This window comes from Rhyacophila brunnea, unplaced genomic scaffold (assembly GCF_057557595.1).
Source record: "Rhyacophila brunnea isolate RB1 unplaced genomic scaffold, BYU_Rbru_1.0 scaffold_22, whole genome shotgun sequence".
Classification (NCBI taxonomy): domain Eukaryota; kingdom Metazoa; phylum Arthropoda; class Insecta; order Trichoptera; family Rhyacophilidae; genus Rhyacophila; species Rhyacophila brunnea.
The window spans coordinates 25,159,304-25,174,642 of NW_028232882.1; the positions used below are offsets into that span (position 1 = coordinate 25,159,304).

At 33.3% G+C, this 15,339-nt stretch overlaps 1 protein-coding gene across 1 annotated transcript; it reads left to right on the forward strand.

Annotated features, from left to right (window-relative positions):
• Nucleotides 1–51: 51 nt before the first annotated feature.
• Nucleotides 52–11,991, forward strand: LOC147070269 (uncharacterized). The gene is made up of 7 exons (XM_085949771.1): nt 52–191; nt 1,346–1,589; nt 1,828–1,902; nt 2,819–2,985; nt 6,083–6,303; nt 9,615–9,751; nt 10,236–11,991. Exons 2-7 carry the CDS (start codon nt 1,373–1,375, stop codon nt 10,559–10,561), a joined length of 1,143 nt encoding a protein of 380 aa, XP_085805897.1. The 5' UTR covers nt 52–191; nt 1,346–1,372; the 3' UTR covers nt 10,562–11,991.
• The last annotated feature ends 3,348 nt before the right edge of the window (nt 11,992–15,339 follow it).

Here is a 15,339-nt window from a genome sequence, read left to right on the forward strand (position 1 = left end):
TAGATGATGTCAGAGTTTTTACGTGTTTTCACGCAGCACTGGTTTTTGTGATTTCTTTCAATACAAACCCACACGGAGTCGCTCGTGTTGTGAATACTCTATGCGCGATTTATTCAGTGTTTGACGTTTGTATTCGCGCTATTTTGGAGTTTTGCATTGAAAGTTGACAGATCGGCGATTACTTATTTACGGTAAATATTGTATAATATGTTATTATTGCATATTTTTTTATTATACATTAATCTTTTATTTCAATGAATATGCTTTATCTCAATTTTACACAACATAACCATGAATAAAACACTGTTCTAATAAGAATCCAACTTGATGTATATATTTTTGAAAATAGTCGAATTCCCGCCAAAATACTAATAATCCTCCATCCATATAATATTATTCATTTAATTTGGCGCGAAATGTGATATTTAAATCATTTTTAGTTCGACGTAAGTACCTACTATAGAAAGTGACGTGTACATTTTTTACTGGACGCCAAAACAAAACCATGCATAAGCCATCTATCGTGTTTACTGATTTTTACCGTTATGACGTCACTGCATACACACAGTAAAATAGTTAATTTATTATGAAATTTCATTCGATTTTATTTTCAATTAGGTACCTACCTGATTGATTTAATAAATAATATTTAACCGTTCCGTAATATATTTTGTTAATTTATTTAGTATGCGTACCTCAGCAGCTGTAATCCATAGTGGATGAAGGCCTCCCAATCTCCATCTTGTGGTTTATGATGCTATACATTTCCGTCGAGGTTTTTTATTACCTACTAATACATAATATCTCTACTAGTCTTTAAGTGGTAGTGATGTACGTACAACCTTTTTATCAATAGAGCCAATTAATTCATTTTTCTAAACGATTCATATTAGGTACAAGATGTTCAAACTGAAAAATATTGTTTATTTGTATAACTAACAATTTTATACATTGATATAATATACACCGCACGAGGAGCGCATACAACGGGGGGGGGTTTCGGAAATATTATTTATTTTTCTCCTCATGACCTGGATTCGATCCAAACCCTCAAATGCGCTCTATGCCTGTTTGGTTCTGCGAGCAATCTCATCATAGTTTCAATTGAGGCTATTGATTATTAAAATTAAATACCATAAACCTTTTGTGGGCATTTGTATGCAGATATATTTTTCGCATAATTGCCCAAACTAATTATTTTATATAATAATGAAGTCTTCATTTGTCAAAATATGATAAAAAAAATCCTTTAGTTGCTCATTACTGGTTTATACAATATATTATTATAATCAATTTTTTTATGCTTCTATTTATTACATGCATTAATGAGATGTTTTGATTGCAGACGTAAACACGACAAAAAATCGACAAAATGGACACAGCACGGCCATGCGTTATTGACCTGAGATCTGACACTGTGACAAAACCGACCCAGTCCATGCGGCAAGCGATGGCTGCAGCTATCGTCGGGGACGATGTGTACGGTGAAGATCCAACCGTAAACGCTTTGGAAAAGAAGATTGCTGCCATATTGGGAAAGCAGGCGGCACTTTTTGTGCCATCTGGAACTATGGCAAATCTCATCGCAGGTAAGTGAAAGATTGATGTATTCAATATAATAAGAGTATTATTAAATTGGTTAAATTTGAATATAATAATAATGAATTACAAGGAATAGCCAACAACAGAGGTAGATTTACCGATACCCTGAGTGCGTGTAGTAGTAGGGGCCAAAAATATATTAAAATAAAACATTTTAGAGGTAGACTTACGCCACTTTGGATGTATACATTATACAATTTGTTAATATTGACATTTTTCTTCCAGTTATGGTTCATTGTAACAAGAGAGGAGCAGAAGTGTTGGTTGGCGATATGTCACATGTCTTCAAATATGAACAAGGTATAGTACAACAACTTTTCTTAAGCCGGCTACAAATGTTACTACACACATTTTTTGCACAAGACATGAGCATGTGTAAGATAATATTACTCAAGTCTTTTGACTGTTCAAGCAACATGAAAACGTTTCAATTTGTATTACTGTATACATGCACAGCAGCGTTGCCAGATAATTATTTTACCAAATCGGTATTTTAAAAAAATATATTTTTACCATGTGAAATAAAACAAATCGGGATTTAGGAGAAAATAGCCGGACAACCTAAAAAAGGCATAGATCAATATTTCTAATGTTTATTTCTATAATATCAATCATAAATGACACAACACAAACTGCAAAACTCTTTAAACTACCTATCAAAAAATAATATTTTTTTCTGACACTCGCCTATACAAATACAATATACAATACAAGTACAAACTTGGCTGAAGATCTTACCGTCTGAAGAGTTTCGTTCTGCTGCTTAATGTATTGGTAAAATTTAGCACAAGAGTAATATCATGTTGAATTGAACAAGTAATTTCGTTTTTATAACTCAATAAAACATTTGTTTCTTACACCTGACCATTTTAAATTCATCTGAGAGTATTTGTTGAGTAATCGTGAATATAGGTGTCCCGCGTGGGACAATCTATTTTTGCTTATAAAGCGTGATGTCCTGCAAAAATCGGGACGTCTAATAACGTTGATGCACAGGTATAACTGAACGTGTGTAGCATAGACTTGCGTAAGTTTGAACCAGTCACGTTTTTTGACAAGATGTTTCAAGCTTGACTGTCTCTGTTCATATGCATATTATACTTGTACTGTGTGGAGACGATAGGACCGTTGTGTATACCATTTAAGTATGGAGTTATCTTTGTAGACGGCTTTATGCTGTACTAAATTAATAATTGGAATCTTCATTTGTTATTAGGAGGAGCATCACAAATTGCCGGAGTATTGCTGTCCACTTTGAAGAACAATCCCGATGGCACATTTGATTTGCAGGAGTTCGAAAAGCATATCAGAGGTGATGATGTTCACGAAGCCAAGACAACAATGGCCATCGTTGAAAACACACATAACATGTGCGGTGGTAAGGTAAGCATCTATCAGCCACCATAATCGTAACAATATTTGTCAACTTTAAGATTCTCAGAATACTTGGCGTGGTGTAAAATCCTTGTGAAATTGACAACAGTCGAAAATTAAGAATTTTGAGAGCTTAATCTAATCAATCTGCAGATCTTGTGAAAACAAATATATGTCATCATTATTTTCCCATCCTAGAAATCATCATAAAATATTATAAAAGAGTATTATTGTAAATTTTAAAATTGAGAATAAAGCAAAGAATTGGACTATAACTACAAGAAGCCTTTTTGTTAAGGCTATACCTCAGCTGAGGCATGGTCTAAAAAGATTGTAACTATGCGATGCGCAGATTGATCTAATGAGGCGTTCCGCACATAACATAGTTTGTCATAAACATTCAACATGGGTCCTTTTAGGCATAAAGTCCACTAAAGCAGGCTTGCGCTCGCGCATTTTCTATGTGAATCATCTAAAATATAACGTAATCAAATACGACAGCGCACACTGGATTTGACGACGCATTGTGCCCGCCTGCCCCATGAGTCACCGTTTTTCGCTTCTCAGCGATACGAATTAACGAAAATACAACGTAGTCCATTCATTGAACACGGCAAGCAAAATCACGCTCCTCGAAGCGTCGTCGATAGACGGGCGAGAAGCTATTATTTAAGAACAGTGAACTCTTTGTTTAGTTATTGCGTGTCCGATATTAATTACAAGCCCCGAGAAATTTAATAATATTTTTATTGCTTTGTTATGAGAGACGCTGATAATAATAATTATTTTGTGCTCCTTGAGCCCCTTATTACATAGGTGAAGGGTAATGCGCGGGTGGGAGGGGGCCTACTCAGTAGTGAGCGCACCGAACGCTTTTTTGGTGGGCTTTATGCCTTAGTGTTATGTTTATTGTTATATTAGTTATATTAATAATATATTCATTGACAAGTTTTCTTTAACGAGTACAGGCATAACGTTTTTTAGTCATCTTTCCACGATATAAGAATATATTCTTACGATGCCATCACAACAAAAATCGACGTGCTCTCACCTTGAATGCCGCTCGGCGATTGGTGACGAATGCGAAATTTCGTCCCACCTATTGTTGAAAATTATTTGCCGTTTCACTTATGTATGCTCTTAAGGCATTTGAAATTATTTAGCAAATGCATGATGTATGATTAAGTTGGTAAACTCCATAAATATTAACACATCGCTCAGTTGTCATTCTGAATCTTTTACTCACACAATGGCTGTCATTTTTATATGTTCATTGTGATTAATTACCCAAGTGTAATTATAAACGGTTTTACAGAAATTTACAGGATTTTTCCACTAAATGAGAATGCCAAAGTGTAGTATTTTTAGCCGGATGTCTACTTATCGTGCGGATTGTCTTTTTATTCTAAGGGGTCGAATAATGGCTGATTTTCAGAGAAATTACTATTATATCACAATGAGATAATATTTTTTTTATTATTTGTGTACTTAATGACAACTTCGCTTATGAAAATATTTCATCACTAACATAATATTATACAATAAAACATGTGCTGAAATGGTTTCATATCACATTTATATATTTTATTATGTTTATAAAGCACTTAAGTCTTAAAATTAGAAACAATATTATCAATTGTGTGTTTTTGTTGCTAAGTCTGTTTCATGATAATAAAATTTCATAATTTTATTATTTACGACAGCTACCGGCAAGAAAGCTTGATAGCAAAAATCATCTGATATTTGACATTAGATAATAGGTAATTTATAAACAAGGTTAATTAATGCTAAAAATAATGGTATTTATTATTCTTTTTTTAAATGATTGAAAATAATAACAAATAAGCTGTGAGTACATTATGATCACGTCACATGGTGTCACATGCTGGCACGGCAACAAATTTAGTCTATGGTTTAGTTAGTCATTTTTCGTCGTTTTGATTGCTCACTTTCTCTATAAATTCAATTATGGAAAGTGCCAACTCTAATTTATTAGTATTTTGAATTGTTATTCATTATTCATGGTAATTTCTATTAATTTTAACAGTTTCTACGTGTGCGTACGTTAAAATACTTGCAATATTGCATCCATAGATAATATTTTCAAGCCCAACCGGCAGACCATAGATAATAGATGTAGACACCAGACATACAGACCTACAAACTTACCTGAAGAATGGGATGGGGGAGCCACTGTTGAAAACTACCCAATTAAGACTCGTAACTGGACAAAACCTAACATTCGAATAAAATTTTCAAAATGGCGTCCTATGGTAGTTTGTAGTTCCATTTTTGGCCATTCTACAGATAAGTTTGTAGGTCTGTAGATAATAATTAGAAAATCCATAGAGAAACAACATAAAAACAAAGAGCACGCGTTTTGCTGAAAATGTGTAGGCATGCAGAATATAATAAAAAACAGTCATTGAGTCATGCAGTTGGCGATGTAGCGCAATACGCGTGAGGTGACTTCATTATTGTTCAGGCCATTTCGGCAGATTTTGTTAATTGACAATGTTTGTTTAAAGGTTCAAAATGTCCTGCGGGATGGGAGCATCAGTCTGATAACATTTTAAATACCAAGAAAAACGACATTACACATTTTTTCCCATAGCAGCAGCTTATTGTGACAGCGAATAACGTGATGATAATGTATTTGAATCTATAATTTCATGAATCAATTATGTACTTATGACATCTCGCTGTTTTGAGGTTGCAAGTGCAAATGACGTAGTGGGTCTATCTTGTAAAACTAATAAATCCTGTTTTGGCCAAAAATATGATTATCAAATACTTTTTAGTAGACTAGTCTTAGATTAAATATAATACAGATGGATTGAGCTCATGCATTAGAACTGGAAATAACACCTACTGCCTCGATTTTTCCTTTGACCCCGTGCTATTTCGCTGACTACATCATTCGAAAATAGACATATCCAGTTCATAATACTAGCCAATATTACATATTGACACCGTATATGTGAAATATCAGATCATTGAAAGGGAAATGTATATCTAATTAAATATAGAATAAATAATGTGTTAGTTCCATGTGTTAATTAATCCTTGTGTTCTCAAATAATGATTCATTTCAAACATTGTTCAGGTTATCCCCATGGATTGGCTAGACAAACTCTCTGAGGTTGCCAAGAAGCACTCCATCGTCCTCCACATGGACGGCGCTCGCTTGTTCAACGCTTCACAATACCTGGGTGTGGAGCCGGCCACCATTGTCAAGAACTTTGAATCAGTCTCCGTCTGCTTCAGTAAATCATTAGGTGCTCCGGTAGGTTCGGCTCTGGTCGGATCAATGAGTTTTATTCGACAGTAAGTAACACAATCAATACCAGATCAAAGAAGAACTGTCACTCCCAACTGATCCTATTTCGGGCTGTCAAAGCGTCTTTGATTAGAATTCCTTACGGAGAAAACACAAACCATTGATATAAAAGACTTTACAAACCAACGACATTGTATAAAACTTCCTGTAAACAGAGCTTAAATATATAAAAACTAAGTTTAAAGTAATTTCACAGTACAGATTCATGTGTTGCAAACTTCACACTCTAAATCATCCGCATTTGTCAAGAACCGCAGACATTTCAAATACAATTTTACTCCTAAACTCCATAAACCATATTATTAAGTGTGAAGATATTGAAATTAGGGATTGCAATACCGGTATTCAATTACTTTTCGAAACCAAAATACCGGTATTTTCGGTATTAAGAAAGCATACACCTTTATGTTTTTTGAAAGTGAATTTAATGTTATTTTTCCATTACTTACCTACTACGAGGGTGGGTCAATAATTCCTTAGAAAAAAGCATTAAAACAGTTTTGATTTTTGTATTTTTTTTTTATTTCTCAACATAATCTCCTTGGAGCTCAATACACTTGGTTAGACGTTTCTCAATTTTTTTTAAACCGCCAGAAAAATAAGTTTTCGGAAGGTCCTCAAAATAAGCATTTGTCCGATCGATGACTTCTTCATTTGAAAAAAAACGTTGTCCACTTAGCCATTTTTTTAAGTTTGGGAAAAGGAAAAAGTCACTGGGGGCTAAATCTGGCGAATACGGTGGGTGGTCCACCAATTCGAACTTCAATTCTTCAATTTTAGCCATTGATCGTAAACATGTGTGAACACGGGCATTGTCCTGATGAAAGAGGATTTTTTTCCTGTTTAAATGAGGCCGTTTTTCTTCAATTTTGTTTTTTAGCTGGTCCAATAAAGATGCATAATAATCCCCTGTTATTGTTTTTCCTTTTTCCAAATAGTCAACGAAAATAATTTCACGTGCATCCCAAAATACAGTAGCCATAACCTTACCAGCTGATTTTACGGTTTTGGCCTTCTTTGGACATGGTTTGCCTTCGCAATCCACTGCTTTGACTGTTCTTTCGTCTCGGGAGTATAGTGGTGTATCCATGTTTCATCTACAGTCACAAAGCGACAAAAAAATTTATCCGGATTGCGTTGCATGAGCGACAACAGGGCTTTAGAGGCCACCACCCTATTGCGTTTATTGTCGACTGTGAGCAAACGCGGCACCCATCTTGCAGAAATTTTTTTCATGCCCAATTTGTCATGTAAAATAGAAATGACGCTACCTTTTGAGATCCCTGTAACCTCAATTATCTCACTCAACTTTAATCTTCGGTCACTTAACACCATATCGTGGATTTTATTGATCATTTCTGGTGTAGTCACCTCTACAGGACGTCCTGAGCGTGGTTCATCCTTTGTTGATGTACGACCACGTTTAAATTCATTTAACCAGTTATAAATAGTTGCAAGTGAAGGAGCAGATATGCCGTGAACTAAATCCAACTCATTTTTTATTTCCTTTGCTGTTAACCCTTTTATATTAAAATGTTTAATAACAGCTCTAAACTCAATTTTCTCCATTTTCCATTTTTCCATTTTCCACAAGCAAATTTTTTTTTTAAATGTACGAGAAACACACAACAACCCGACCAATCTGATTGAAACTTCGCAGCATACTGAATCGGTAGTGCCGCTGCATGAAAACAAACCGCTTACAGTACTAGTCGCGCCACCTGTCGGCTTTTCTAAGGACTTATTGACCCACCCTCGTACTATATTGTATAAGTTTAATAAGAAACCAATAAAAGTTAAATAACATTAAAACAAAATCCCTCAAATATATTTATAGAATTGTCGCGATGAATTAACATATTAACTATTTCTTTTATTCAAACGAATAATTCACAAGATTTAAGAATATATCATTCTGATTATTGAACATTATATAATTTAGAAAAACACTAACTGAGAGAGTATATCACAACCAATAGAAAAAACTCTTTTTTTGAAAAAAGTAAGTCAACCGGTCGGGAATCGAACCCGGCATCTCCAACGGGTAAACGCCCCAAACTCGTCGCATTCAGCCATTATGCTACGGAAGACATACTAATGACGACAAATATTTAAGCTATTGGCTATTAAGAGCGCTGAGTGGTAGGTATTTAATAGCCAATAGCTTAAATATTTGTCGTCATTAGTATGTCTTCCGTAGCATAATGGCTGAATGCGACGAGTTTGGGGCGTTTACCCGTTGGAGATGCCGGGTTCGATTCCCGACCGGTTGGCTTACTTTTTTCAAAAAAAGAGTTTTTTCTATTGGTTGTGATATACTCTCTCAGTTAGTGTTTTTCTAAATTATATAATCTGAATTAACATATTTTGAAAAAGAAAAGATATTTTCCGGTACCCAGACTTATTGTATTTGTAAAAGTTAGCAGTTATAAAATATTAATAATAAATGTAGGTAGGTAATATAGGTTGCTATAAAATAGTGTTTTAAAATTTCAATAGATTATACTAGTTATATTTATTGATAGGTACTTCTTTTTTTATATAATATGTTTTGACGAATATCGGTATTCAATAAGAAATACCAAAATGTATTGATATATTCTTTCGGTAGTGCATTCCCTAATTGAAACTTAATTTGTTATAAATGATTTTTTTTCCCCGAATATGTCCGATTCTAATAAGATCATAAATGGGCCTCCACAGAGTAGAGGTTTGTATTAACAGATTTTGTTTTTACGAGAATTGGATGTCAGCCACTTGCTCAACCTATTAGGTCCATACTATGATTCATACACAAATTGAAAAACAATATGTGTACGTACTTGTCAGACCCAGGATTTGAACTTGGGACCCATGACATTATAGGCAGACGCTTCAGCTGCGTGGCCATCGTGGTGTGGGATGAACGAATGGTATTATTTTATTAATTTCTACATACATTGACCATTTGAATACAAAACTTGTTCGACTTGTACCAGTATTTAAGCATTCAGATTATAATACAAATGTAGCTTTAACTGACTGTGAAATAATAGTCAATAGCTGCACTTTTAATTATTTTGTATAATCTACGGTTTGAGTGAATCTAAAATTATAATGCAATGCTTACAGTTTTTGAGAGATGTGGGGGATTTGTATGATGTAGTATAATTTTTTCCCACTTCACTTTTATATACACGGGTTTTGTGTAGTAGATAATGTTTTTTTTGACGTTAAACAGTGTTGTCAGTAGTTAGTATCCATAATTGATATGTACCTTGATTCGTTAACATTTAACGCAATCCACTTTGTTTTGCAGGGCTCGCAGATTCCGCAAAGTGCTGGGAGGAGGTATGCGTCAGGCAGGAGTTATAGCCGCACCAGCTATCGTCGCTTTGGATGAGATTGTTCCAGCATTGATTGGCGATCACAGACGTGCGAAACTACTTGGAGATGGTAAATTGCCATTCTGAATTTACTAATATCAGTCCACATTCATTCCCAGTCATAATTGTGGTTTTAGTTCAACGAAAACAAATAACTAAGACAAATTTTGCATTATTTTTGTCGCATCTTCACTATTATGGTTTGATTTAGGCAGGATTTAATTGAATTTAAAAAAAATAACCAACACCATCTGCACTTTGTATTCTTAGTTCAATGAAAACTAATAATTTATGTTGGATCTCCACAGCCTACCTTCACCCTTCAAACTCTGCCATTCACGCACTCGGCAGATATTTTGCCTAATTCATGAATAAGGCAACGGGCTTGCATTTTTCATGAAATAGGAAAAATTTTTCCGATTTCATGTAATACGCAATTTCACACATTTGGCGTAACATATATATTGTGTTAACCAGAAATTACCTTATTTTAGTAAAATGTTGATATTTTCATTAATTGAGAATTTAACGAAATACTGTTTTTTTTTTCACAGCTATCAATTCGCTCAGACTGTCTACGTTCTCAGTGGACGTGAAGAACCAGCACACCAATATTATCCTGGTCAACATTGACAATAGCTGTCCCGTAACAGCCAGCCAAGTTGTCAAACGGCTAACTGTAGTCGCTCAGTCTGAAATCGACAAAAAATGCCTCACACAAGACGGCGAAGGAATCATTGTGAAGGTCATCTCTCGGGACGAGAAGACTATAAGGGTGACATTTTACTTTGAGATCTCTGATGAAGATGTCAATTATACCATCAAGAAAATTTCACATGTTTTCAACGAAATGCACTGCAATAAAGGATTCTTTGGATAAACAAATATACTAATAATGGTTGTAATTATTGGCCCTGATATAACTGTGACATTTCATGCATTGTTTTCATTGAAGAAATAAGGCGTTTTCTCAATATAACTACTCCTAGTTATGTAATATCCGACCCACTGGAATCTCAAAATACCGTATTGCATCTTTTAGAATATCAGAAAATTAATAGATCAACTGAGGGTACTTGATGGAATTTGAATTTAATTTCTAAATGATTTAAGATTCGTGTTATTTCATTTCATTTTCATGTCATTTTCTGCAAACCCAGGTTTTGCCTTTTGGCATTTTCAGGTACTATGTGCACTCACCAATGGTAAATGCACACTGAAATGTGCATTGTGTACGTGACGTTAGTGTGTATATTTTAAAATAAGAGTGCGGTCTTGTAATAATTGATATGGGAGTCCTCTACTCGGCTTGCAGGGCCCGATCGTGAAGATAGTTACTTGACGGTTGGGCATTTTAGATGGCCTGCCCATTGAAGTCTACCAACTTTAACGATTCTTCTTTCGGCCATGTCCGATCCTAATAGGATCATATGGGCCCCCACAGAGTGGAGGTTTGTATTAACGATTACACTATGGAAATACATACATACTTGACGTGGCCTTTGGTTAATTTATGATAACTGATATTATTTGTCATTAGATCTTGACATATTCATAATTTCAATAGTTTAGATTAAATAAATGGAGGAGCAGCTCAGAAAACTTGGTCAAATTCAAAATTATCTGGCACACACGTGAAGCATGTTTAAGTTGGTAAACACCACAAATAATAACATCACTCATTTACGATTCCGATTTTCTTATTCACATAATATTGGCGGCCATTTTTTATATTCATTGTTTACTTGCTCGAGTGCAGTTATAAATGGTTTTACACTAACCAAATAATAATGCCGTAGTGTAATATTACTGGTTGATTATCCACTCATCGTGACAGATTGTCTTTTATACACCATGCAAATTGATAAATTGATGTTCTTTGCAAATGAAACTGCAGTGTGAAGACGTCATGTGTAGCTAACTTAATCATTGGTCCTTTTTTTGTTAAAATTTCATACGTTTAGGCTTCATTCTATAGAAGGTCGTTTTTATCATCTTCGTTAAAATTACATACTCACCTCGAAATTACTAACATTACACAATTTCACGCAAGTATGGATTTGGGGATATGCTTCTAAAGCTACAAACAAAAATATTACATACAATACAACGTTAAAATACTGGAATAGCAAATTTATACCAAACATTACGAGGTTATAAAGTGGTTTGTTAGAAAAAGGGGAAAAGTTATACATCTCTATATTATAAGATATTACTATTTTTTAATTTCGTATTACTAATTGTCAAATCTCATTTCAGAAACTGTTTCAAAATAATTAATCAAAAACAATTAATTACAGAAGAATATTAAGATTGTATTCATTGTCTTGAGAAATAATGTTTAGCATTAAGATTGTATTAAAAGTATTGGAGATATACTATTTTTATAATGTTTAGTTATAAAACTTATACTATTGCTAAAGAGGGTATAATATTTTATTTATTGACAAAGATTGCATTATTTTTATCCCATATTTTATAATACAACTATATATTTTTGATTTATAAATTTGTTATTCAAAATAAAAATTATATTATGTATATTTTTTAATAAAGAATGATCTGTTTACAAAATGTCTTTATTTCATAATTTAATATTTCTGGGTCCTTATGCTCGGAAGATACAAAGTCAGTCGCGAGACTATCCGCATGTGACGTATTTGTTGATATTTGCAATTTTGTTACTTTATTTCTACTGGTTGTGGGATAAATGAGTCATATTTGTGTCGACAATGATGCTGCGATTACATTATGATCATGTCACAATATGCTGGTACGGTGACAAATTTCATTTATGGTTTCCTCATTCCACAGAACATTTTGAATTATCACAATCTCTATAAATTCAATTATGTAAAGTGCCAACTCTAATTTATTAGTATTTTGAATTATTATTCGTTATTCATGGTAATTTCATTTAATTTTAACAGTTTTTACATGTCATTACTTGCGATATTGCATCCATAGATAATATTTTGAACAGAACCCAGCCAGCAGCCCATAGATTTAACATCAGACGATAATAATTTAATAGAAAATCAATAGAGAATAAAAATAAAAACAAGCGTTTTGCTGTGAGTAGAAAATGTGTACGCATGCCGAACATAATAAAAAAAACGTTCATTGAGTCATGCGGTTGCCGATGTAGTGCGATACGCGTGAAGTGACCTCATCGTTTTTCTAGCAATTTCGGCAGATTTTGCTAACTGACAATGTTTGTTTAAAGGGTCAAAATGTCCTACGGGATGGGATGATGTTATCAGTCTGATAACATTTTAAATACCAAGAAAAACAACATTAAGTACACATATCTTTCCCGTAGCGGTCAGCTTACTGTGACAGTACATAACGTAATGATAATGTATTTGACGCATCAGTGTCATATCGTGTAGCTTCCAGCATGCATTTATCACAAGATGACTTAAAACGACTGATATTGACTTGCTACACCAATTATTGATAGTTAGGAATTCGTTACCCTGGTGTTAACACAATAATTATTAGACAAATATTAACTAAATTGTTTCGATGTTATTTTATATAAAATAAACAATGACACAACGTATTTTCTACGGTTCATATTATGTAATTTCTTGCATAAATATTCATGATAAATCAATATTTATAATTCAAACAGAGCATGTTTCCCCACAATGCGGAAGGTATCTTGGGATATCCCAGAGTTATTTCATCAGTTCATGTTTTACAAGAAATTGACTGTAATGTAAGTATTTTCAATCTAAGATTTTCTTCTGTTTACGTAATATATACTTATTGAATGACACTGAATAACTAAAATGTTGTAAAAAAAATTTCTGGCTTTGAAAATGATAGTTTATGGTGCGCTGACAAGGAGTTGGGTAGCAAAAATCATACCAACAAAGTGGTTTTCAAACTAATGAATGGGAAAACTGGATACGGTCATTCTTTGTTCATGGACAATTTTTATAATAGCGTAGAACTAACAGAATCTATGCTAAATGAAGAGATGTATGTAACTGGAACACTGAGAAGCAACAGAAAAGGCAACTCGGTAGATGTTGCAAATAAAAAACTAAAAACTGGTGAGTCGATTAGTATACAGAGCACGGAGTCTGTATTACGAAGTGGAAGGATAGAAGAGAAGTTCTATAAATATCTTCAGAATTTGACAGCAAACTTACAGAAACAACAAATTGCTTCGGGAAACGGCTTACAAAACCAAAAATGATAGTCGAGTATAATAAGTTTATGGGTGGCATCATGATCAAATGATGGCATAGTATCCATGTCAACGGAAGACACTTTGGTGGTATAAAAAACTCGGAATAGATATTTTTCAATCAATGTTGCTAAATTTTTATTATTTATACCGAGAAACTTGTGATAAAAAAGCAAAATTTTATGATTTTAGGCTAGCCGTTATCAAAAAATTGTTGCTTTCTACTCTACCATGTAAAATACTTTTACCCTTATTATTATAAAAAGGGAATAACGGAAAAACAAAAAGAAAAAGGTGTAAATATTGTTTGGATACTCTCAATAAACGCTGCGATTCCATTTATTGCTGCCTAGATTGTTCCGGAAATTCCGGATTTTGTCCATAAATATAAGTAGTGTGAATAATAACTTTTATGAAGCTAATTGAATATAAACATGGTGTAATTTCATTGATTTTTCTAATACATAAGTCAGTGGCGAAGGCTCCATACTAAGCGATTATTTAAAGCTTACCTTCTATCTTCAAGTATTTAATTTAAATAAATAAATATCTATATTGTCTAGGACTAGGTAATATAATAAAAATATTGATTGTCATCTATCGTCGGTATTTAGAAGTAGTAGAGCGTTTAATTTAGTTAAGTTTCGAATCAAAAATAAATGACGAAAGGTCACAGGCGTGAGTGCTATTTTTAGGATTATGTCAAATGTAATCCTCGCTGAATTCTCTACCGCGATTCCGTTGCCAACTTCATACATGTCTGCATATTTGTTCCAGACTAGTAAGCGCTACAGGACAAGCTTACACTCTATGTTGATTTGTTTATTGTCGATGACTATCTTTTTAAGCAAATAATAAATAATAAGGATGATAAAAAAAAAATAACTATTGAGTTCGATCACATATAATTTATAAATTGTTATTAAAAATAAATATTGTATTTCGTGATTATTATTTAGGTTACTTTAGTCATAGACAAACATAACATGCTATTCACAGTTCATGTCATATTGATATTTCAAAGAGGGTGATAAAGTTTTATTTTATAATACAAAATTCAGTGTATTACTGTGTTTTGAATGTGGATAAATTATCTCATATTGTACCGAAATCATTCGTCAGTGCTTTAAATATATAAGTATTTATTAAATTGTCTAGTGTTTTCGTAGATTGCATTTAAAAAAAATCATTCCCGAGTTTGACATTTCTTCAAAAATTAAAAATTATCAAAGCTTGACCTTCCAAGGGTTTCATTTAGATTTGAATACAGCAAAAAACTTATATTAGACATTTTCACAACAATTTATATGATAAATATTCGTTTTTAACTGGCAGTTACACATTAAACAAACTTTTTTGTTGGCCATGCGTATTGTTTGCTAAAGAAAAATGGAATTCTACTGCCATAAGTGATTTAAATAATTTGACAAATTCAGCGGTGAAACCTATGACCAGTG